The sequence below is a fragment of the Falco rusticolus genome, chromosome 8 (genome assembly GCF_015220075.1).
Source record: "Falco rusticolus isolate bFalRus1 chromosome 8, bFalRus1.pri, whole genome shotgun sequence".
NCBI classification, from domain to species: domain Eukaryota; kingdom Metazoa; phylum Chordata; class Aves; order Falconiformes; family Falconidae; genus Falco; species Falco rusticolus.
This window is the reverse complement of record NC_051194.1, coordinates 13,263,485-13,288,195: the sequence shown is the minus strand read 5'-3', so window position 1 is coordinate 13,288,195 and position 24,711 is coordinate 13,263,485. Positions and strand designations below refer to the sequence as shown.

The 24,711-nt window shown below is 39.4% G+C and overlaps 1 protein-coding gene across 1 annotated transcript in view; it reads left to right on the top strand.

Annotated features, from left to right (window-relative positions):
• Nucleotides 1–246: 246 nt before the first annotated feature.
• ATP10B (ATPase phospholipid transporting 10B (putative)) overlaps nt 247–24,711 on the top strand; it is a 62,091-nt gene continuing 37,626 nt past the window's right edge. The window contains exons 1-5 of the mRNA XM_037398622.1: nt 247–384; nt 5,220–5,513; nt 6,558–6,752; nt 19,192–19,396; nt 22,626–22,711. Of these exons, the coding sequence (XP_037254519.1) occupies nt 5,239–5,513; nt 6,558–6,752; nt 19,192–19,396; nt 22,626–22,711 (761 nt within the window). The 5' untranslated portion in view covers nt 247–384; nt 5,220–5,238. The remainder of the gene's footprint in view (nt 385–5,219; nt 5,514–6,557; nt 6,753–19,191; nt 19,397–22,625; nt 22,712–24,711) is intronic.

Genomic DNA, 24,711 nt, shown 5'->3' with positions numbered 1-24,711 from the left:
AAGGTTTTCACGCTTCAGTTATTGCTTCGCATTTCAGAAATTTTCATGCAGGCTTGTGAAATAATGTGACTACTGCACCTAACCTCCTGTGCTAACACCAGCTTACACATTTCTCATCTCACATCTTGGCGTAACTGGGTGTCTAGCTGACACGTTTCTGTATAGCTAAGTTACCTTTGCTATAAATAGGTAATAGTTTAGTCACATATATGTTGCTTGTCTTATTTTTTTTCCAAATGCAGAAGTTCAGGAATTGAGATACCTAGACGTGTTTTACCTTTTTTCCTGCTCCTGAGACCATAGTAGCTCCTCTGGAAGGTCAAAGAGTGACAGAAGTTTGGACTGTGCAGAAGAGTGCCATTCCTAAAAGGAAGGACAGGATAGGTAAGGATTCATTTTCATTTCATTTAATGAATATATGTCTTTGGTTGTGGAAACCTTGAGGGGCATCTACACAAGGAGGCAGGGGACTTGTCCTAGGCTAGATTTTCCGATGTCTTCTCCCTGGAAAACCATGTGGGAGGTATAGATGTGAAAAAATGTGTCTGCCTATTGAGAGCTGCCCACAGTACATCCATCAATAATGAAACAGAAAGACAGAAGGAAAACAGTTTCTGGAAACTGAGGCTTTTTAGTTTGTTGATTAAGACTTCATGGGAATGATGGTCATAGCATTAATTGACTGCAACTTCACAAAAGACTGGAGGATGAGACACTAAAAGCTTATTCTGCCGTGACTATATAGCAATAGAGGGAAATTGTCACGGATATTTCTCTGGATGACTTACCTGAATAACTTCTCCAGGCTCCCTGGCACTTATTAGGTTTTATGGTTTTAAGGACATAGAGGGGCTCCGTTTGTCCCCTAGTTTGCAAGCGTGACAAGTGCTGAGCTGGGGCACAGCCACGTGCTTTCCTCGTATTTCTCCTCAGGTTGCACCTCGAGCAGTTACAGGGTAACTGAGCATAATCCAAATTTCCGCAGCCATAGCTGGTGCCTCTCTGGCATTTTTGACCTTATCCTGTGGAAAGTCTCAAAATCCCAGTCAGAAATAAAGCAGACCACTATAACTTGCTGAATGCTTTTAAAAGCAAGCTTTTCTGAAGTGGCTTGCAAAGGGTAGCTTGGGCAATAGTTCTAATGTGCCAGCACTGGAATTAGCACTTGTAATCTGTATGCTGAAGTGGAATAGTTGGTAAATCCCAAACATAATGGTGTTGGAAATGTCTGCACCACCTTGCTCTTTCCCGTTCAGGATATATATATTGCAGTACTAAAGCTTCACTAGCTAGATGGAAGAAAACCAGTCATTTCAGTAAACGTATGTTGAAAAAAATCCACACTTTGTGGGTTCTTTCAATGATATGTCTGTAAAAACATAAATCAAATGGGTGTGCACACATAAAATATTCTAGAATCACAGAAAAGGGATTTTATGAAGCTCTTTTAGAAAAAGTTGAGACAGATGTGTTAGATATATTGCCAGAGGAATGCACTATTTTTTATGGATTTTCTACCATACAGAAAGCACCTGGCATAACCCACCGAACTGTTAGTAAATTGGAACATTCTTGTAAGTAGTTGGCTGAATTATAGAAAACTGTCATTTTACAGAAGGACATATCTCTGAGTTCTTTCTTCTTTCCTGCTAGGTCATGTCCTAACACTGATGACAAGTTTAGGCTCCTTTTTATTCTTACTGAACTGAAATAATAACTGCTGTTTGCTTCTGCTATCTTTTCATTGGCAGCACTGAAATTCATATGTCAAGAAAGCCATTAGCTTGCTGCTTTGATTATACATCCAGCTGTAATTTCCCCCCCACCCCCCATATAACAGGTCCTTAGTTTTGCATGGTTTATGTTATGAAGTCTCTACACCTCCTGCAACACATTTAATTGCATGGTAGCACCAATCGGCCCCTCTCTTCATGGATATGGCACTGTTTATGACCACTGCCTTTCAAAGAAAGCCATGAGGAGAGGCTTGATCTCCAAACTAAATAAAACTAAGTCATTCTTTCATTGATTTTTACGCTTAGTTAGAGATGGGGTGGAGAGACAATGTCTTGAATGTCAAGCAGACTTGCCTAATTGTGATTTGTGAACTGCAGAAAGTTTCCTAGGGGAAGTTGTGGAAGACCTGCTACTATTTATGTGTAAAGCTGCCTTTAGTAATTTTATCTGCATTTATTTTTAGTAATATACCTGAAACTATTGCTTTCTCCCATTTGTAATGTCTAAGGAATTTCAGCCTACCTTGATGTATCTCAGATACAGAAAGAATTTGGCGCTCTGGTAGGTTGTATGTAACTCATGTATGTAGCTTTGTTACGTGCAATTTATATATATGTTACGTGGTTAAAGACATATGTAGTAGAGTGTGTCTCTGAGCCACCAAAGACTGCCACTCTTCCATCGTCTGTTCATATCTTAATTTATGATGTAGCTGACATCAGCTGGGAGCTTAACACCCAGAACAAGGTGGCAAAAGTGTCCAGACTTTAACTAGCAAACATGAGCTGCATCATTTCACTATAGCATTTTCATTGAGTGATCACTGTGCCTTTTTGGCAACTACCAACAGCTGAATTTCTGCCATTTTATTATGAAATCTTTCAGCACCACAGATTAAAAATTATACTGTAAGGAAGTTCTGGTTATAAGATAGTTCAGGTTAAATACCATTTTCATTTCAGTCAAAGTACTCAATCATTTGGGCATTGCGGAGTGGTTAGTATGGATTACAGAGAGTCCTGTCTATGGATTAAACTACAAGTTTACTCAGTTCCGTGTGAAGTCATCCAGAGCTTTAGCTTGTGCGTGTTAATGTAGCACCTTCAAATTATTGATTTTCCTTAGTAAACAAGCACCAAGAGTGCTAAAATCCATTCACAAGGAAGCCTGTTTTCATGTCTGCTGTGCTTCCAGTCCTCTCTCATGTTAGTAGTTTAAGTCAGGTAACTTGTGGAGAAAAGGTTCCTGAGATCCAAGTTGTCTAAAATCGTTGGCTGTTATAGCTTGGAAGCTATAGAAGGCTTTCTTTCAGTTTCCCAAGCCACACTCCATACTTCTTATTGTGTCTAGGTGCCTGTTTTTCCTAGCTGCTCAAACACAGTAAACCAGAATAAACTAAATGACACTACATCGACCTAAGAGACAGCTGCTTCCTGGCATCTTGACCCCAGGTCCTAAATGAAGCATTAATTTTCCTCTCCTGCCTATCAGCACAGTGCTCCCACGGGTTCTTGAGGACCACCCAGGAACACAGCATAAAAGCAGAGTAAAGGAGAAGCTGATGCTCAGGTTTAGGTTCACCATATGTTCATCAGATCTCTATCCCTTTCCCATGCAGACCATCTCAGACTTACTGCATGTTGCCTACAGTTCATCTGCAGCCCAGGGTCCTGCTGCTTTCATTGATGTGCTGCTTTCATTGACGCTCAGCAAGCTCTGGAGATCGTGTTTTAAGTACACATGAAACCATTCTCACAACGGCAGCTGCTTTTTACGGCATTTCATCTTTCAATAGATGAATAGTTACTGCAAACGCAGTGAAGGCATCTAAAATTAAGGTATAAATGCTGGAATTCCATTCTGTGAGGCACAGCACAAGTAATGACAAGTTCTGTTAAAAACTCCTTTCACTTGCTTGTTGTGATATTTACCTTCCCTTGCACCTTCCCAGCAATTCATAGTTCCAAGATTCCTTACCAGGGCAACATGACATTAAGTCTAGATTCATTAGGTTTTGGGACTTAAGTTTGTATCAACAAAGCCAGTATTTCCAAGTTCCTGACAGGCACAAATTAGCCATTCTCAACATTGTAGAGGATTCCCAGGCACTGCTGAGCAACCTGAACTCTGAATTAAAGTGTTTTGAGCAGCTAGTGAGTAATAGTGCATGAACAACACTTACTGTTTGTTGCAGAAACAATGCACTGCAAATGTCTTAGTGAAATTCAGCACAGTATATTTTTCCCCTCCCAAGATGCAAACATGTACAAATATTATTAAGTTTTTTTTTCCAAAGGAAGTCATTGCTTCCAGAAAAAGGTAGGCTTTTGGAAGAGGAAGATGAAAAGCAGAAACAAAGGACTCACTGGCAATAAAGGTATAACTCATTTCAAAGGTTTAATGTATTTGAAATGTGATTATTAGACATGTGCAAACACCTACAGATATTCTCTATCTGCTTCAAATACAGCTGCTATTAAAGTTTAAACCAATTCTTCAGTGAATTAATCTAAATAACCATTGCATTTTACGTAATTTTTCTGTCTTTGCGTTTCCCACAGTCTGAGTGAGGTGGGTTCAGTTCACATGTGTTGTTTAGTGAAACCCTGAAGCTGCACAAGGCCAGTGCCTTTTTCTTGTTTGTTTTTTTCACATCTCATGCCTCACCATTGGCAGGCAGCTTCCAGTCCTCAAACTCCTGCTGTCAGATTGAGATTTTACTGTGTTTACATTGAGCATAACAGCATATATGCCTGAGCTGCTGGAGCCCGAGTGTCCTGGGTGCTGGATTGCAATTGCAGTTGCAGATGCGTGAACAAGGCAGAAGACAAGTGTTCAATAATAGGATTAGTATTCGGAGATTTAATTCCTTTATCTCTCTAACCAATAAAACATCCATTGTTTTATTGCTGGCTGACATTTTCCATTCAAATCAAATTTCTAGGGAGACTTTGGAAAACTGTTACGGGAGTGTAAATGAGATTAAGCTGATGCTGCAGTTCTTTATTATCTGAGCTATTAAGATTCAACACCTGAACTGGTCCCTTTGTAAGTAAGTGTGAATAGAAAAAGTATTGTAAGAAAGTCAGGCATTTGAAGAAAAATGCCTGAATAGATTTGGTGGTGGGTTTTGACTGAGGAAAATGATACAGAATTTGTGATGGAAAAAAGCCATTGTTCACCTCTGTTAAATTGGCTTTATCTATGTTTGCTGTTATAACACACAGAAAATAGATTTGGGATTTCCGCCCCCCCCCCCCGCCCCCCCGAGATAGAAATAGCTTTTTTCCATGTTGAAGATTTTGTTGTTATCTTTTATTCTATGCATTCTCTGCAGAAAGTGCTGAGCTCAAAGGCTGAAGCTGCAATGGACTGAACAGGAGTATTGTTTGCTGCTTTATACCTCTGATAGCAAGACATGAAGTGAATTTTCTACCAGAATGGAATTGGTTTTCAATCCTTGTCATGCATTTATCTTTCAGCCTGACATCCCTGCTGCAAATGGCTTTGTCTGTGGACTCTGCTTTGTATCGTTGGCAGCGACTGGGAACTGAAAGTCCCTCCCAGACTCTACCAGAAACAACACCACTGCTGTCTTCTCTCAGTGACAAACCAAAACTCAACTTAAACAGATGGAGGATTGTGTTTCCTGACAATGGGAGACAGAGGAAAGACTGGAAACAAGCTTCTGTGTTCTATTCTGGAAACAAGATACAGACCACAAAATACACATGGGTCACTTTTTTGCCCCAAAATCTTTTTGAGCAGTTTCACAGGTAAAAAAAAAATTATTCAATGATACATGAGATATAAGAACTCTCTCTGAAACAGTGGTATCTGAGGGTGATGGAGAAGGACTGCTTCTGTAGTTGCCACATTAATAAAATTTAGGTGATGATTATTTGTAACCACATGTCACTCGATTCACACTGAAATGGAAATTTAAAGCAAGTAAACACTAAGTGTGCTTAACTGATGCTCTCTTGTTTGAATGCTGAAACAGTTTTCTATGTAAAAGTTTTTCTTTAAAAATTCCTCTGTTTCTGTGTTGTTTTAAGAATTTTGAAAGACATTCATTGGATATGTTGAGAGACCTATGAAAGTCTGTAGATTTCAGAGATTTATAGATTAATTTTGATACATTTTTAATGGCATGTAAGTGACTTTGTCTACTGACGTTAACAGTATACATGTATATGTAAGTGCTAGGTCAGGTTTCTTTCCAAGTGCTGGTTTCAAATTATGTACGCACCGAGCACAATGAATCATGTTGACAAGATGCCCAGGGAAATACCATTATGATAAAGGTAAATGAAATTTGTATATCCATCTCTAACTTTGAAATTGTCATTCTGTATATTGGATTTACACATTCATAATTTGACCTTCCACCTGTGGAATCCTTCCTGGATTCCTGACAGGGACATTTCTATAATTCTGAACACGTGGTTTCTTACACCCATTCTGCTACATTGGTTTGTTTATTTAAGGTAATTTGGGGGGGTTGTTTGATTTTGTGCTTATTTTCAAGACTGAGGCAGTGGGGGATCATTAAAGAAGTTCTAACTCCTTAGAGATAAAGTATTTGTGGTATGTGGAAAAATGAAGGTAGCTGTAATATTATGAAAATATATCTCACAGGCTTTTCCAAAGAAAAAAATGGCATCTCAGTTAAGGAACTGATTAATTCATTCTGGGAAAGCAAGAGAAGGTTAGAGGAGTGACATGATTAATGTTCCTTTGATACAAAATGGATGTTCATTAAGAAAAAGACACATTCTGATTTCTGACTACTTATAATTTGTTTTCTACCTTTTCAGGCTGGGTAATCTCTATTTCTTCTTTCTGGTGGTTCTGAACTGGTTCCCACAAGTGGAAACCTTCCACAGGGAGATTACTATGCTGCCTCTGGTTGTGGTGCTGCTTGCCAGTATGATTAAGGATGCTATTGAAGACTATAGAAAATACCAATTTGACAAGACAATAAACTTCTCTAAAACTAGGGTATATGACAAGTAAGTAAACTAAAATAGTTATTTTTTTCCCTGCATTTGATGTGGTAGGAACTGCTCATCTGATTTTGCAGTCCCTCACTGACACTTTGGAGTACAGTAAGTCTGGAAAACTGTTATAAAAGAGTTTTGTTCTGCCTTTAAAAATGCCTCAGTTATCTCACGTATGTTATCCTGATACCACTGAAATTTCATTTCATACCACAGCAGTGTATGCTGATATACAGGCTTTCATTCTAAGTTTCCAAACCAGCTTGCCAACACATGCAACATCCTCTCCAGGTAGCAGAAGGATCTGGAGGAAAAATGAAAGATATCCAAGTCTGGAAAGGATTACTGGGGCTCTTTAGCAACTGGAGCAATGTCTTTCAGATGTTTCACACTAAAACCATTAACACAAGAATTAATAATCTACTACATTCAAGTTGAAGCATAACCAGGAAATAAATTTTATAGGACCTCCAGTAAACACAAGTGATCAATAGAGCATGGTTTCACTTTGGAGATGGTACAACACCTGCAGTAAGCTGTGATGTTTGCTCAGTACTGACTCAGAAGGAAGAAATATTTTCACGTGCAACTCTTATTACGACATTTTGATTTCATCAGAGTTTCTTGTCCAAGTACTAACATGACTTGAGACTACTCAGCTTGTCACTGTGTAATGCAATAGATAGGAGTTTTCATTTTTAAAAGTTTAAATGTTTGGGTGTCTCTGTTTTCTCACCTGTCCTTAAGCCCAGGCCATAGAGAAAAAATTAGTATGGTTTGTACACATGTCATTAGCTCTCTTGGAAATTAGCCCTCATCTGTGCTGATGTGTCAGCAGCACAGAGACCAACGGGGAGGAAGAAATGAGAGGCTGGAAGAAGGGGTTCCTGGGTGAGAGAGGGATGCTGCTGGTGTCCAGAAGCAGGGGGCCTGCCAGAGAAGGATAAGGCTGAGGGGCAATCGAGGTAAACTGCCCTGCAACCGCCGATATCTAATGCTCACACCTAACCAGTCTAGGTTGGCTTGGTTTGGGGAAGTTGGGGTTGGTTGGTCGTTTAATAATCCATGTTATGGTCATGAAAACAAATAGTATATAGAGGAAGTAAAACAGAGAAATACCATCTGTACTGAAGCTTACAGCAATCTTCTGCTGACTTCTGGGACACGGGGCTCTGCCCATTACCTTTGAACTTCTGGCAACGCCCAAGCTTACAAAGTGATTCTGAAACTTACAGAGTGAACCGTGAAAATCGAGCGGATGTTCTTAGCTTTGTTTCTGCTCTGCGTTAAAGCAGAGATATTTTGTGTGAGCGCAGTCGATGCCAGGGAAACACTCTGAATGGGGCCTCCAGGCATATGCTAACAGGAATAACAAACCATTCAGGATGCTTTTGTCATAGTGAGGTGCAGCCTCCCCAGCAGGCTCTAGGACCTGGTGCAGCTGAGTCAGGGTGATACCTGTTCCTAGCCAGGTGAAGACTGGCGTCGGAAGGAGAGGCAGCCCTGGGCTTCAGACGGCTTGACTCTTCTCTCTGCCACTTGGGAGTTTCTTTGGATTATTGAACTCTTCTAATTTTTTTGGTTTTCAACTTGAGGCTACTTTTTGAGAGGAAAACAAGATGTCAAGGAAAAGTGTTCCAGGCTGCTTCTCTAGGATGATATGGAAAAAACATTTTTTCAAGGAAACCTGCTGCCAATGTGGGACTCCAGATACTGAAATCCAAAATTACGAGCTAGAGAAGAGAGGAAAAGTAAAGAAAAGAAAGAAGAAAAATGAAAATAAACGAGTGATCATCTCAAATTTGCCCTTTGGAAATAAGAAGTCAAGGGAAAACCCAAACAGATACTATGACTCCAATAAAATTAAGACCACAAAGTATACCATCTTGACTTTCCTTCCTAAAAATATATATGAGCAGTTTCACCGCTTCGCCAATATTTATTTTGTGGCCATTACTCTGCTGAATTTTGTGCCAGTGGTGAATGCTTTCAAACCAGAAGTTTCTGTGATCCCAATTTGTGTTATAATGGCCATTACAGCCATTAAAGATGCTTGGGAGGACTTTCGGCGGTATAAATTAGACAAAGAAATCAATCATATGAGATGTTGCATTTACAGCAGGTGAGTTTCATACAGCTTTTCTTTTATTATCAAAAAAAGTTGGCTTGAGATCTTCTATCAATGGTAAGGCTTTTTGTTTTTAAAAAATAATAAATTACTGCTGGAAAATCACAGTGATTAAGTGAAACAGGAAAAAGTCATAGTGACTATATGTCACCTGGTATTTGCTCTGACAAAGGGAAAGGTATTTCTTTTTCTGTTTAAACCTGATTTTCAGACTGGAAAGGTAAGTTTGAGTGTCGTGGTATTGGTGTGGCTACCAGCCTCTTAAACGTGGACTGTAGTGAAAACAGGTGCTTAAACAGCTATGAGCACCTGGGCTCCTTAGGAATTTTCAGGAGGGCTTAATTCTATCAATATAAGGTAGCAGACAGCGAGATCTGTCATGGGACCTATTTACATTCTTAGATGCCAAGAAACCTCTTTAAAATGCAGCCCTTTGAACTGCAATTAGTTTTATATTCTACACCGTGGACTAGCTTTCAGCTGTATATTTTTTTACTTGGTCGTAGGTAAAATAGAACTGTAAAAATGCAGTTTAAAAATGGGAGACAGTAATATACGCCTCTGTTCAGTCATATCTAAATGAATTAAGTACACATGTCTATGCTCGCTTCTTCAAAACGTTTCATGACCTCTTGCTTTTAGGACTTCCAGAAGTTTGAAAATTTAGTTTTATGGTATCAAAACTGTTCTTTCAGAAAAGTAGAAAATTACTTCTCCCTGTTCAAATATCTCATCTGGGAGTCAGAAGTACAAAACTTTCCATCTCTGTGAATGTTGCCTGCCATCCCTCAAACTAATCAACAGTGGTTTAAATAATGTACGCTTTCACAGGCAAGATCTTGCAGAATTCTGGCTTTTATCACACAGTGCTTGTTTCTCTTGCATGTGTTTGTCAGGTTTTTACTTTTATATCCTGCTGGTTAAACAGGAAAACAATGGATTTGCTTGTCTGGGGGCTAAACTTACCCCCACATATCAATAATGACTTGTCAGAAACAAAATTGTACGGTTCCCCTTGCCAGCTTGTCTGAAAAACAGACATTTTACAAGTTTCTAAATACTGTTCATTTAAGATTTCTTCTCTTCCACCACCGTAAAGACTGTCAATAATTGTAGCTCTTTGGGTAGGGTGGCAAAATTGCCTTTTCTGCCTAGCTTCGAGATTGCAGTCTAGTTGGATTTTTCAGTGTTGCATTAGCCCATGAGGCAATGGGTTATTTGTTAACACCTGTTAAAACCACTGTGAAAGAGAGTAGGTGGTGCAGTAGGTACTAATGAATGAATCCACACAGGAATCTTATTTATTTCCTATTTATATAAATCAACCCTGTTAATTTATATCTGAAAGCTTTTTACTATGGGAATGTGAGAAGTTGAGAATACAACAAAACTTGTTTTGTGTAAAAGGAAAATGTCCATCATGGAATTACAGCATGTGTACAGATCCAGATTAAAGTTACAGCCTTGAGTACTTTCTTATGCAGAAACATGGCATGGGCCTGCCCTAAAATTGGTTATCCCATCCCATAAAAAATACTTTGGTCTATGAATAAATCTTTCCTAGAATCATGTCTTTCACCAAAGTCTTATGGCCCAAAAAGGTGATGTAAGGGAAAGGAAAACGAGACCTTCAGACTATGGCATTCATCCTGTCTGAAAAAACTGTGGGTAATTACAATTGCCATCAGATCAGTAGCTACAGCTTATATTATCATGAATAATTTTAATCAGGCTTCTGTAGTGCTTTGGGAAGCTGATATTTCTCGTTCTTCTTGCTAGCTGCAAAGACATCATTGAAGAGCATGATGTCTTCTAATTTTCTTCCTTATGAATCATCTGCTCTAGGTAATTTTTTAACATAGGTGAAAGTCTTTTTTAAGACACTGAAAACTGTGTTAATCTTGTGCAGAAAAAAAATCTTTTTTAAAAGAGTAATTGATCTTCCATCCTGAGATGAAAGTTTACTTAGATTTTAAGAGTTAATCTTGAAGAGTATATTGTCTTTATTTCAGATTTTAGTAACAGAACTCTGGTTCCTATTCCAAAAGAAGTATGAAGGCAGAACAATCATTTCCAAATGCTGAATTTCTCCAAAACTTTCTTGAATACTAGGGGAAATGCAGTAACTTGCCTTCTTTCAACATAGAGCAAGGGAAATTGAATTTCAATAGGCTGCCCTGTAAACACGTTTCTTCTAATTTTCTTTTCACAGAGATCAGCTGGAATGGGAAATCTAGTCTGCTAGTCAAATGAAGGAAAAGGCACTTCAAGCAGTGTATTTAAAGAATGTTTATTTGAGAAAATGGGAGAGAATTAATAGGCATGAAAGTGCCTTGGGGAGCTGCAATAACTTAGATCTAGTATTTGATTGTTGAGATTTTAATTTTTGAACCAAAACTTGGAATCATAATAATTGTATACAAGCTGTTGTGCTGTCAGAACAAACTGCACAACACTAAACGAAGAGAACAGAAAATTCAGTTGCAGATGGTACAGACCTTGTTAAATTTCCTCCTTTCTCTTGGTATTCCTTAACATATACTTCGTCTGATTTTAAATTTTCTAAGCAAGGGGGCTTTCATTACTAAAAAAAGTAATTCTCGAAGCATTTTCTATGGTACTATGGTTTATTATCCCTTTTTAATTGCATTTAAATTCCTCAAGTCACCTGTTACCTGGTATCATGCAACCCTAGTTATTCTTTGTTCATAACATTTAATTACAAACGTCAAATACGTGTGATTTTTATCATGTTCATTTTGCTATGCCCAGACACCTTTTAGCTGAGAACAGTATATAGATTACTCATTCCACCTTTCGTATCAGTTAGTCCCTCCAAACCTACTGTGGCTACTTTTCTCTGAGCTCTCTCCAGTTTGTCATTAACTTACAAGGGGGGCCAGCACTGAATGTAACATACAAACTTCTACGTGAATGTCAACCCAACGGTTGTTAAAAGCTATTATTTGATTTTCTTGAAGTTCTACAAAGTTCAAGGAATTATTATATATGTAATTAATATATGGCCTGGATCTGATATACCCCTAGGATTAAGCTATAATGGTCTGTAAATACTGCATAGCATCCAGACAGTTTTTTACATCAATTTTACACTTCTGGAAGATTTAACCTAATTTTTTCTCAGTGTTTCAATAGGTAGAAATGCAAGGACTATGCACAGTTCAAGATGGCACAGCAACACACTTGAACTGAATGCATGTGTCAAACAGCAGCAGTCATAAAACCACTAACGTGATTTCAGTTATTCACATTGCTTTAATTGTAAGCACCTAAACTTGGATATCATAGATGGTGACTCAGAGAAGCCTAGTTTATATGCTCTGAATCATCCTGTGGAGCTGTTGGATAACTAGGTAAGTCAGCAGGCATCCTAAATGAGATAGCCTGGTTATTTTTTCCACAGAAAGTTCCTCTGTGTTGCTTTCAGGACCTGAGGTTTTCAAGTAGTTCCTACAGCATCAATCTCTTCCTCTGTAGGTCTGCTGATGGCTGTGATACAAAAAAATCAGGCTGGTCTTAGCTATGACTCTTTATCTGCTTAGTGTAAGGTTTTAGAAATTTTTATAAGATTTCTGCATCGGCACTAGCTCTGGGTTAGTCCTAGAGCAGTGATGTGGAAATAGGGAGAAAAGAAAGAACTCCTCTCTGTGTTGCACAAAGTCAGAATTGCCAACAGCTGAAAAGCTGGAAGCAGCTTAAGCTAGAATCACTGGTTTGAAAGAGAAAATATTTCAGTCGACTGAAGCTTTGTAACTTAGTATTGTAATTTCTCTCTATGACAGCAATGGAGATCATCTTGCCTACAGGTTACCGTATATATAGTATATATTTTCTTAAAATTAGGGAAGCTGGGTAATGAATGTGAAGGCGGTCTTTCTGTTTCAACCTCTTTCATACGCTCTGATCAGCTGGACCTTCTGAAGGGAGGAGAGATTGCACCTGCCCTGGATGCTCCCAATGTCTGGGAGAGCAGCTGGGGCTGGCCAGGGGCACAATGACCAAACGGAGGTCAGTGGCATCTGGAATTGAGCAGAGAAGGGTAGGGAGCGTGCTTGAAAGTAGGAATTGACCTATTGTCAAATCTCAGAAATGAAAGAAAAAAGACAGCTTTTCTCTGGACACCAGAAACATCATATGCTGCTCATTCAACCCAGGGTGAACCTGAAAGTTTGTAAAGTAGAAAGCGGGACGAGAGGAAAACACCATCCTACCAAGGGTGCAGTAAACAAGAAGAGATTTGTTGCCAATGCTTTCATTTAGAGTCTTGCTCAGCAGCACTGAGTTTTCACTTGTTGAAGAGCCTTTTTTTTCTGCTTTATTATTTTTGTTTCCTAACAAAGCATAACTTTAAAGACTGGGAGGCTGACGGAAGTTTTAGTGGGTTCATTTGAGGCACCAAAAAAGAGAGTCTAAAGCCTGTGGCCTGCTTGAAGTCCCACCACACTCTCTCAGGCTAAATTGCATTCAGTATTCTTGGGCATAGCAATATCAAGGCTTCTACACCTCAGCGGTGCCTTCTCTGAACGGTGTCTGAATTTCATCAGGTGGAGGCTGAAGAGGATCTCCTGGAGAAAGGGCTGCATATGGCTGAAGGTGCATTCCTGTGACAGCCACAAAGCATGAACTTTGATCAATTGAAATATGAATTCTTTCTTCTAAAAGTAGCAAGAATATATTACAATGACTGAAGGATTATTACGTGCTATGATATTATTGCAACACCCTATCCATCAGGAAAGATCTGCTGTAGCTCCCTTGCTTAATGTCAGACATGGTTGCATTGTTCTCTGCCTGGGACTGTCACCAGCAGTGGGCATCCTCTGCTTGGCTGCTTTGTCATCCATAGAATGTGGGTTTCAGGTCCCATGGAATTTTTGTACTCCCTTTAGCTATGGATACCTGAATTATCAAGGGGTTTTGCTGAAAGCACAAACAGTACCTTCTGGTTGTGTGAGCCAGGGCATTCTTCAAACATCCAGTGAGCGGAGAAAATGGCCTTAACCAACAGTGCACTCAGGGTCACCTCACCACACACCTGCCTGAAACGAGTGCTACCAACATTGTGAAGAAATAATTAAAATGTGAGATCATCTTATGGTGAGCATGCTGATTGTGTGGCCAAGAAACATTGATGTGCTGAACTGACTAAATGCAAAAGAAAAATGTCAAGTTCCAATGCTCAGCTGGTCCAGGCAGCAGCACTTGCAAGTCAAAGAGCAGCAAGCTGGCAGGGCCTGTCAGTCGGTGCGCACGCTGCGCTGAGGATCCTTGGTCTCCATGGAAGAAAATCCATAAATACATTACTAATGCTACTACTGGTTTGTGTATTGCTTTATCAGAGTTTTCTTCAAGATCTATTACCTGCCAAGGCATTTAAAGCTGCTTCACAGAAGTGATGCAGTGGTTTAGCAGGCAGCAGCAGAAGCTAACGACTAAAGACAAAGGGCAAATAAATGAGAACCTATGGGTTTGGCTCAGAGACCTGCAGCATCGTGACCTCATGGCATTAAGTTCCATTCTAACTGGCTGAATTTTTAAAATGCCATTAAAACCCAGAGAGAAGCAGGTTTCTGCCATGTGATCTCAAGAGCTACACCATCATCTAAGGAGATGACTGTAGCAAAAAAAAAGCTGATCTAGGCTGTGGCTTCCAGAAACTTGAGGAGATAATGGGAACCCTTAGAAACTAATGCTAATGATTAGCAGTGGCTAAGTAACTGGCCTTGGAGTTACCGGTTCACTTCAGCCGATGCCAGGCAGAATCATAGCAATCGCATTTTGTTGAAGGAAGTGTTAAAAATAAAAATCAGATTTTTTCTAAATGTAATAATCCGTAACTTACAAAACAAACCTAGTAAAGTCTAAGCAAATGTGTTCTCAAAATACTTTTTTATTTTATTTTATTTCTTCATTTGGTACAGGTTCTTATAAAATCGAGACAGAGATTTAAAAAGGCAAGTTGAAATCCAAAACCTTGTATATGGACGTAAAATAAATGTATAAAGTTCTGGTACTTACTTAAAGTTCATGTAAACTTGAATTGATTACAGAAACTGAATATAGGCTCCTTGTGTCATTGAGAGAATAACTTCCTTGTTAGGATGCTATAGCACATAAAAAGGTAGGGTCTGTTGCTGGCATTAAGGAATTTAGAAGGCCAAAATGGTATAATTAAAGATATATTTTATCAGACCTGAGAAAAATTGCACTCTTGTTATTTTTAAAAGAAGCTCTTTGTTGTCTTAAAGTAGTATTCAAATGCTGAGAGAGTTTGGCTCTGTGGGGAGAGGCTAGAGCTGCCTGCCAGTGTGGGCTTGTCACAGGACTGGCCACTGCTAAATGAAATCATTGATGCCGCTGGGCTGATGTCCACATCACAAAACCAACCTTCCCGACTGCAACAGCACTGTAGCAAGGGTAACGTGGCAGAAGCAAGCGGTGGATTGGCAGGACCACACAGTACCTTCTCGTGCTTAGATAGTATCTCTAGCTCAGGAACACCGTCAGCAAGTTGTGCTGTACTCTGGCCCATGGCCAGTTTCAGAATCCGTTCCTTTCCAGTCTAGTGCCTTCCTCAAGTCCTAAATTTCCTCCTTTGTTGTCAGTTTTCCCAAGTTTGATGGCAATAGCTCCTAACTAGGACATCATGGCCATAAAGTGATCTTTGAAAACTTCTTGTGAGGTTTTTCCATATAAAAGCTGGGGCAATCTTTCATAGCATAAAAATGTGTGGGATTTCTATTTGTAAAACTAGATTGTAAAGGGTAAGTAGCTGTGTGGTTCTACCTGTTGCCTGTGTAGAACTGAGACTCTCAGAACATTAGCATTTTTTATAACGTAGGTGGTGCTTGAGGGGGGCCATTTTCGAATGTAACGTTCTAGCAAATTTACATATCATAAAGTGCAAACATTTGGGTTTGTCTATTCGTAACACTGATATTTTACTTTTTTTAGTGTTATAACCTAGTGGCAATTGAGGGGGTGAAAGTCAGAGCAAACAACATCTTTACTTCAAGCTGCAAAGGATCCTGAGATGGAGCTTGCAGTAAATCAAGGCAATAAGACTCACTGAAATAATTGGTTGGTACGATACTTCTGGGTGATAAAGATTTCTGAAGATCTTTCCCTAAGACAATCTAGGACTCATAGACATGCTGTGGAGTGCATATGAAAAATGACTTTTATTTAATCCCCTCAGGGGAGCAGAACAATAATTTTTATTTGCTCCCCTTCACCATCCATTTTGACCCGGTTTCCCTTTGAGATTTATCTTTATTGAATCCAAGAATGTGAAATGAAATCCCTGACACAAAGTCAATAATTTATTCATGTTCCCCCACAATCTCCAACCACAGCAGGATTTTTTTTATGATCCTTTCTTCCCAGAAATGACTTCATAAAGCCTATTTAGTTCAGGCCTTCTGGTCAGATATGATGAGTCCAATAAGAAATTCTGGCAGACTTCAACTGTTCAAAGCTCAGCTGCCTCTTTTTGTCAGCACTGTTCTCTGATGGGCACTATCATGGTACCTATTACCCCAGGACAGCAAGGGAATACTTTTTAAGCATGCTGTTGATAAATTGACTGGTAAAGGAGAGAAGGTATTGAGAAACTTTTATCTTAGATCACATCTTTGACATGCCACAGCCCTGACGCCACATGCTCTGAGAATCAGATTTCCAGTTTTTCACCTACTGAAAATCACCACGTCTCATTTATTTTATTAGATAAACACATTTGCCCTTTTTGTATGTTTCTCATCACACCATCTTAGGTTTATGAAGCTCCTCTGTTTATTTAGCAACTGAAGCTTTTGCTATGAACCTTTACCACTGAAAAGAAAATGGGCAGTGTTCCCAGTTACAGGAGTTGCTAAAAGGAAGTTGCTTGAGTTGAAAAATCTCGTTAAGCAACTGGGCCAGCGCTGCTGTGGGGTGCACCAGGTTTCTTGTGAAGTACTTTTCTTCCTTTCATCCATTGGTAATTCTCTACAAAGTTGTAGAAAACCTTTGTACTGTAGGAAATTGTTCATTTTACAGCTGCAGCTGAACAGTTCTTTTAGGAAAAGAAAATGTGTTTCTTTGCCAAGTTCCATGCTCATTGGGAGAAAGGGGCAGTCTGTCCATCCAAACGCAGGTTTGGGCTCCTAGCAATTCCTGAACTGTAGTCCCTGGGCTAAGTAAGCCTTTTCCTCTGATCTGAAAGAGGTCATTTAGCTTTTCTGACTCACCATCCCCTCTGTAATTAGTGAATGGGAAGAACCTGAAGCTTTGTAATGTATGTTTTGTAGGGAAATATTGAAAAGCTATTACAACTCTGTGATTTCTGTGGCTTACTTTTGCTCACCTGGTTTCTTCAGGCTGATGTGGAAGACAGCCAGCTGGGCAAGGCACCTTCTATAGCATTTTACAAGCAAAAAAAGTCAGAAGTGTCTATAAACTTCAGAATTCTACAAGAACTGACATACAGAGAGGTAGGATTGCCCTGCAGAAGTCATACCAAACATTATATTTAAATTATACACAGCATCCAAATGTCTAGGAGAGCAAGACAAGCCACCTACTTGTTCTAATCTGCTTCTGTACTCTCAATTTTATGTTTTAAACAAAGGAAGTTCTACCTAGAAAGTGTTTGACACGGGGAAGATTCACAGTTACTTAGTAGATTATCTGTGCTAACATTAATATTTACTTTGTAGAGCTATAAAAACTCAACATGCACCTGCTTAAGTATTTTTCAAAGAGAAATTTATGAGGATTTTTTTGAAATGCATAGCAACATCAAATTAACTTACAAAAAAACTCTGTCCTCTGTTGCTGAACAAAAGAAAAGAGGACATAGAGACAACTGGAGTCAGACAGAAAGAAGAATGAAAAATTCAAGAAGGAAAACGTAATGTAAGAAGGAAAACATTGCTACGATACCATTATTTAGTAAAAGCCTCACATCTAATGTTAAAGGGATTTAAATAGGTTGTGGGCTTTTCGTTTGAATAAAAGAATGGATACCACTGGGAAGTGAACAGAATTTAACTGGGTGCATGACCTTTGCAGGAAGGTGTTACTCCATGTTGGTTTACAGATAAGGCTATCAGCCCAGCGCAAGGGCTCGCCCAGCAGCACCGTGGCACTGGGCTGTGCAGAGGGCTGGGAGCAGGCGAGCAGGGAGCTGCCTTTGCCTTGGCTCTGAAGCAGCGCTTGGCTGTGTACTCTGTACTGCAGTAAGACACTTTATTTGCCATACAGCTCCTCCCCTTCTCCTGATATTAACGCTTAATCAAAAGACAATATTCTTCAGGCAATAGATGAGGATGATTAAAAAGTTAAGCAAAAATGAGTCTGAGTCATTACAAAAACCCTTTTTCTGTCTGTCTGGTAAAGTATCACAAGTATTTTCCCTCTTACAGAGCAAGGCATAGGATGATTCAATTATTCGTACTGAAAAGTTTATTTCCCCTTAAAGAGGTAGAGGAACCAGGCCATTGTTGCCCGTGCAGTTTTTCCATTAACTAATTTTAAAGCTTATTGTGCAGTTTTCAGTTTGTTTAGATGATTAAGAGCAGTTGAAGGATCACATACTGAATATGTAATGTCAAAAAAAGTTTGCCATTTCCTGAAGCAATGAGCACTGGTTCGTTGATGAAATGGTAATTTATTTCCTTGCACACTATAGGCTCTTTTTCCTCTTGGTTTTTTTTTTTTTTTCTTATTTAGAAACTCTTTGTTTCTTAGCCTAATTTTTCCATTAAACTTGGCCTCTAGTTGCATCTTTTCTGTTCTACCTTTTGAAGTTCTTTCAGTGTGCTAAGCTAAAGATTTGTAATAACCTTTTGAGAGTTACAAACTGGAAAGAACTGGAGCAAGTGTGGCTGAGATATCAGTTTGCTTATTTCAGGGTCTATATGCTCTTGTGGGAAAGTATCTGAGAAATAGTCACATAGTCAAAAACCAATATATTTTTTTTTATGAAATCCCTAAATTTCTTTAAAACACCCCTGTTAACCAGAACAGCTTTCTATATTTTGCGGTGGAGATTATAGGGTTAATGCTAGAATGAAAGAGAACTTTTATTTGTAGTTTCTTTTTACCCTACATGAAGTTTTTATTTGAATGTGATATACGGTGAAGTTGATACTATGAAAGCGTCTAAATCCTAAATTTCTAGTTGTTGCTCTGTGTCTTAAAAAAATACAGCAATGTGCCATCACCCTTCTGGTTTCCTTTTTTTTTGAAGCCACACTAAGCAGGAGGCCTGCCTTTCTAATGTCACTCCTCAGCCATGACATGTTTTTAATGCAACAGGGAAGAACACACTTATGTCGAGAAATGCTGGAAAGATGTCCGTGTGGGGGATTTTGTGCAGCTGCAGTGTAACGAGACCATCCCAGCTGACATCCTGCTGCTGTACTCCTCCGATCAGAACGGGATCTGTCACTTGGAAACTGCCAACCTCGACGGGGAGACCAACCTTAAACAACGACAGGTCGTGATGGGGTTCTCCAGCCAGGTAGGTCTGGCGGGAATGGAGCCCACTGCTGGTCTGCGCCCGTTGGGACACAGCTCTAGCCATGAAGTGCACCAGTTCGGATGGGCTGATACAGCTATGAAAGCGTTTTGCTGTTGGAGCTACCACCCTGTACGGAAAGCAGCAGTTTGTCTGTAGAAGAATGAAGCTGAGTTAATTAGGATTGATAATATACAGCTGTGGGTTGGCTTCAGGGGCGGTGGGTTGGCTGATGTAGATAAGGTGCAGCTGTGGCTGGTTCTGTTAAGGGGTTGAGAGCCAATGAAGAGAGGCAGCCGAGGGAGAAGCAGAGAGTGCCCTGGATGAGGTAAGACGGCAGCAAAGGGACTGGTATGAAGAGTGTGTTGGTACGAGATGGTAAAGGACCTTGCTGCAGCTTGATAGTTTGGAGAGTGCTGCAACAATTGGATGTTAATTAACCCAGCTTCATTCTTCTACATTTGTCCTGAAGTATTTTTGTTATTCTGGCTCAGGGATGGCTGTATAAAAAGGAAGATTAGGTCAGACAGTAGCTGTTTGCAGCAAAGTGCATCAGCAGATGCTTTACCAGCACCACACAGTACCACCGTTCAGGACAGCAGCAGGTTTGTCCTATGTGTAAGTCATCTGTACCCCACAGGTGATCACAGCACACAGCGCATCCCACAGCAAAGTCACTACTACTGAGTGAATTACTCCGGCACGGAAACTGGAAGAGAGCTCATGGCCCTCCTTCCAAAGTGGCCGCAGGCTTCCTTATGGATTTTGCTTCTCTGTTGCAGCTCAGGTGCCACTGCTGGTTCTCTAGGCAGATGGATGTATGGCAGTTCAGCTAGGAACTGCTCGAAGGCATGCTAAGTTGTAATGAAATAAGAAAATCTTTTATAGGAGTATAATAAGCAAGTGAATAGGAACTCAATGTACATTAAAATATGAAAAGTTCAATAAAAATAATGTTTAACATCAGCTTGATTGTCAGCAGAGGTTCAGTTTGAATGCTTAAAATCACTATTTTTTCCCCATAGGCTGTATCATTCCCTTTTTACAAATGCTTTACTGGTATATTCTGGTGACTCATGTTTGATAAGCATGAAGTAAACGAGAAAATATGGTTTAGGGAGAGTTGTACTTGTTACATTTTGAAATGTAACTTTTCAAATACATGAGGGCAGTTTTTCAAATAGCACAGAACAACTTTCAGGAGTTGCAGCATGTGACGAGGAACATTTTGTTCCATTGGAATCACTCCAGCAGCCAGGAAATCAAAAAACCTGGCAGACAGTTCTAGGAATCACATCCATTTATTTAGCCATCAGTAGCAGTGCCATTAGGAAAACCTTTTGGGGTTATTGGTGGGTGGGTTACAGTTGCCCGCAGGCAACCAGATTTATTAAATAAAAGAACATCGTTTCCATAGCCAGCTGTGGTCAGGTACTGTACCCAGAGTCACTTGCTCTTTGTCCAAATGGAAATCACTTTGCAAGCAGAATTAAGGGCTTTCTCATGTGTATGCCATACTATAAAACATAACTTTTCCAGTGCTTTCCAATGATGATTAGGAAAAGGGGCTTTCCCTGAAAATTTCTTAATATGTAGAGATTTAGCAAAAAAAAAATAAACTGGCTGCTTAAAAAGAAAAAACAAAAATACTGCATTTGTGTCCCACAGTCACAGTTTACGCATTAGGTTTTGTATATTTGCTGTTAGAGGAAGACGGAGTGCTTTGCTATCACACAAAATGCAAACTTTTGCCTCAGTTGTTTATAATATGCAGAAGTCTTGCTTTAAATCAGAAAATCCCCACGTGCTGAATTATGCTCCAGACTGCCTATTCGTGGGGTTTTTTTCTTTAGACTTTGAGTTGTTATTTAAATAAACTATGCCTAGAAGTGTTTATACTTACGAAGTCTTGTTACACTGGCAGAGTGCAGTGCAGTTCTGACCGTGGTGATGGCCGTGCTCAGGAAGGTCAGAGCTTGAAGAGTCACCTATATTACCCTGTTATTTTAAGGTATTAGTGTCAACAGTTTGTTGGCTAAAAAAACCCAGTGTGCCAACTTCTTCCTTGTTCTTTGACCTTTGTTTAGTCCTGTGATTTATATGCTGCATAAAACTGATTCAGATTTAATTGTGTCTATAAAGTGCGACTCTTCAAGGAGGGAGGAAAATATGTATGAACTGGCCTTAGTTCTTTGGTTTAGGACGCGCTTAGGAATACCGAATTCACCTACCTGTAAAAGACTGAGAGGAAGCAATATTATTTTTTTTTCCTTTTATGCCATTTTCTGACTTGAATTTTCAAATGTGAAATTCTTGTCATCAAAAGAAAAAAATTTTGAGAGAAGAATCATCCTTCTCTACTCCTTTCCAGCTAGAAGCCTATTAGTCATCTTTGTTTAGTAACGAGCCCTCCAAGTGCCTTTTGCATCTTCCTGTTCTCCTGTTGTACAAGTATTTCTAGCACAACCAAATACGTGCCGATTTTTCTGTTCAGTCCATGGAGTTGAACAAGATTCAGTGGAGATAAATGATATCTCTTAAAAGAGATTCTGAAAATATTCAGCCATGTGATTCAGAAGGTATACAAAATGCCCTTATATTCATCAAGCTTTTATATTTTCTCCAATTTTTTTTTTTTAGATCAGACTTCCTACTTGCTTGTACCTAGATTATATTTATGTATTTTTTGTTCATTTTGGGGTGAGTTTTGTTTTGTTTGCTGTTAGTCTTGGTTTTAGTCTTATTTGAATGTGATGCATTTATTCAAATGTGTGGGCTCTTATTTTATGGTTATACCACCCTGGCCAGTGACATAACTCCCCTAACATATTTCAAAATCCTGATAAATCCTGAAATCATTTTCATTTGAGCTTGCTTTTGGTTGAAGGCTGTTTTTCTTTCATAAATAATTTGAACTATTTGTTACATTCACTTTAAATAAAGACATATGTTTTCACTAATTTGTATCTGTGATGTCTTGTCCAGTACACAGCATTTTCTCCATTTAATTTAACCAGTTGTTAATCCAAGAGAGGAAAATCTCAGATCTTCACTCGGCCCCTCTGAAGCTTTGCTTCAGGCTGAATGAGCTAAACTCCTTCTGCCTCTCCTTGGAGGGCAAGAGCTTCAGCCCCCTACTATCCTGGTAGCCTATATTGAGTTGCTCTTAGTGTTCAGCATGTTAAATACTCATTGGGTTTACCACTCATTCTCAATGTGTTTCCTCTTGCAGAATACTTTCTTCGAACCTGAATCTTTCCAAAACACCATCATCTGTGAAATGCCTAACAATGATCTCAATAAATTCAAAGGGTACATGTAAGTATCTGTTATCCATAAATGCATTTTGTAGCTGAACTTGAATATTTCTCTTGGAGAAAGTGGATGGAAGGAGCATATTTTGCAGAAATTGCTGGATGTCACTATTCCTGGATTCAGAAGTCAATGTAAAATGTAGACTGGAACCTGTGTTTTGATGCAAGGCAAAACCAAGGCTTGACATTGAATTTGTGGTTGTTTAATACAAATGGTTCTCAAAAGGCTTCAGCTCTTTTCAGAATTCAGACAAACTCATTTATGTTTGACCTGAGGGTTAGGCTAGGCTAGATTGTAAATCTAAATCCTTCCTAATGTTTAGAGATATTCAGCTGCATGGCTCTAGATTCTTCATATTTACGGCTACAGGGAAAAGGTAACCAGGATCTAATAAACAAATCAGATTTTCTTCTTACAGCTAGAAAAAGCAAGCAAGCCAGCAAAAATCATACCGAACCAATGTATTAGACTACTATAAAAAAGTGTTTGGTGATTTTTTTATCAGTGTAAACCTATGTATGTAAGGAAAAAGCCACATCCTCTGCTTTTTATGTTCTTTCTCCAATCGTATAATTCTGGCACAGGCATAACAGGGAAATCTATACTAGCAAATTCACCAGATCTAAGTCCATTCCCTTGCTATAAGGCAAATTTGTATAGCATGGCTCATGTCTGAAAATTCTCTTACACTCCAGTACAGGGCAGCTGTTTCCCAAGATCTCTTCATATTTCACTGGTCCATGCTGATTCCCATCCCACACCAGAGAATGGCAGGGAATACCTGCTGCCCCACACTGAATGCATGCCCCACGTTATACAAATAATCTAACTGTACGCATGCGCCAGCATCCCTGCCCATGCCCCAGCTCTGTTAACTTTATTAGTAGCTAAACTAGGAGTTAGCATCTCTGCAAGAACGCAGGGAGAGTGTTGTACCTGGAGTAGCTGCAAGTGCCCAGATCCTCTGCCACGAGTAAACAGAGAGTTCTTGCCCATTAGCACTTACTGTGCTTAATCTGATTTTGAGAATTTCTGCCCTGTAAGAGTGATGCCTCTAATAGCAGTGCCATTTCCCCTCTACTGTGATATCTTAAAAGGGAAAATCACTGATCACTGGCTGTGGTTTCTGGCTTTGAGGACCACTGGGTATAATCTAAATTGGAGCAATCCTGCCAATTAGCCTGCTGTAATATGGCAGAAGAGCACTGAGATTATAGAAATGTAGGTGATATGTCACAAGAAAACATACACAAAAACACACCCTTAGGACCCAGGACTGAATCAAAATCTTAAAACGCCTACTGAAAGTCTCTAACAGAAATGCCTATTATCTCACCTGCTTGGTGGAATATGGAATTAGCTGCCTTTCTCTCCCTGCTTCAGGAGTAGATGCAAGATTTTGCCATTGAAAATTACCTACTACCAATGGAGTTTCTGTCTTTGGTCTGCTGGTTTTTGAGCTGTTTCGTAAACATGAAATACTTGAAGCATGTTACATTTTTTTCAAAGATCCCTTAATGAATTATTGAGGCTCTGTTGCCTTGCTGTAAAAGAGTAACAGTGCTCTCTCTGCTAAGAAAGAACTTTATGACATCCATCTGACATGCCTGACCACAGAAGATTCTGCTCCAAGGGACGCAAGAAGGCTTCTGTTAAATAAGTTCACCAAGGCTGAATCTATATTCCCAGAAAAAAACAGGTTTCTGGCATTACTTTTTACAACTACCAGCTGTAGGTTGTTGGCACCTAAACCTTTGCACTTGCGTAGTTTGATGTCATGTAATCATGTGCAGCTGCACATAGACCAGGACTGTGCCTGGCCCTGAGATAGCACCTAACCTTGCCCTCCATTTAAGTGATACTGCAGTTTACTGGTGAATGAAATGCTAAATAGAAATTAGCAAAAGCTACATATTCTAGAAAAAAAAAGGTTTCTGATGCTGATATTTACATAACAGAACCAGATGGAGTGACAAGTGAAAAATCTCAGCTTTGGTAAAGAT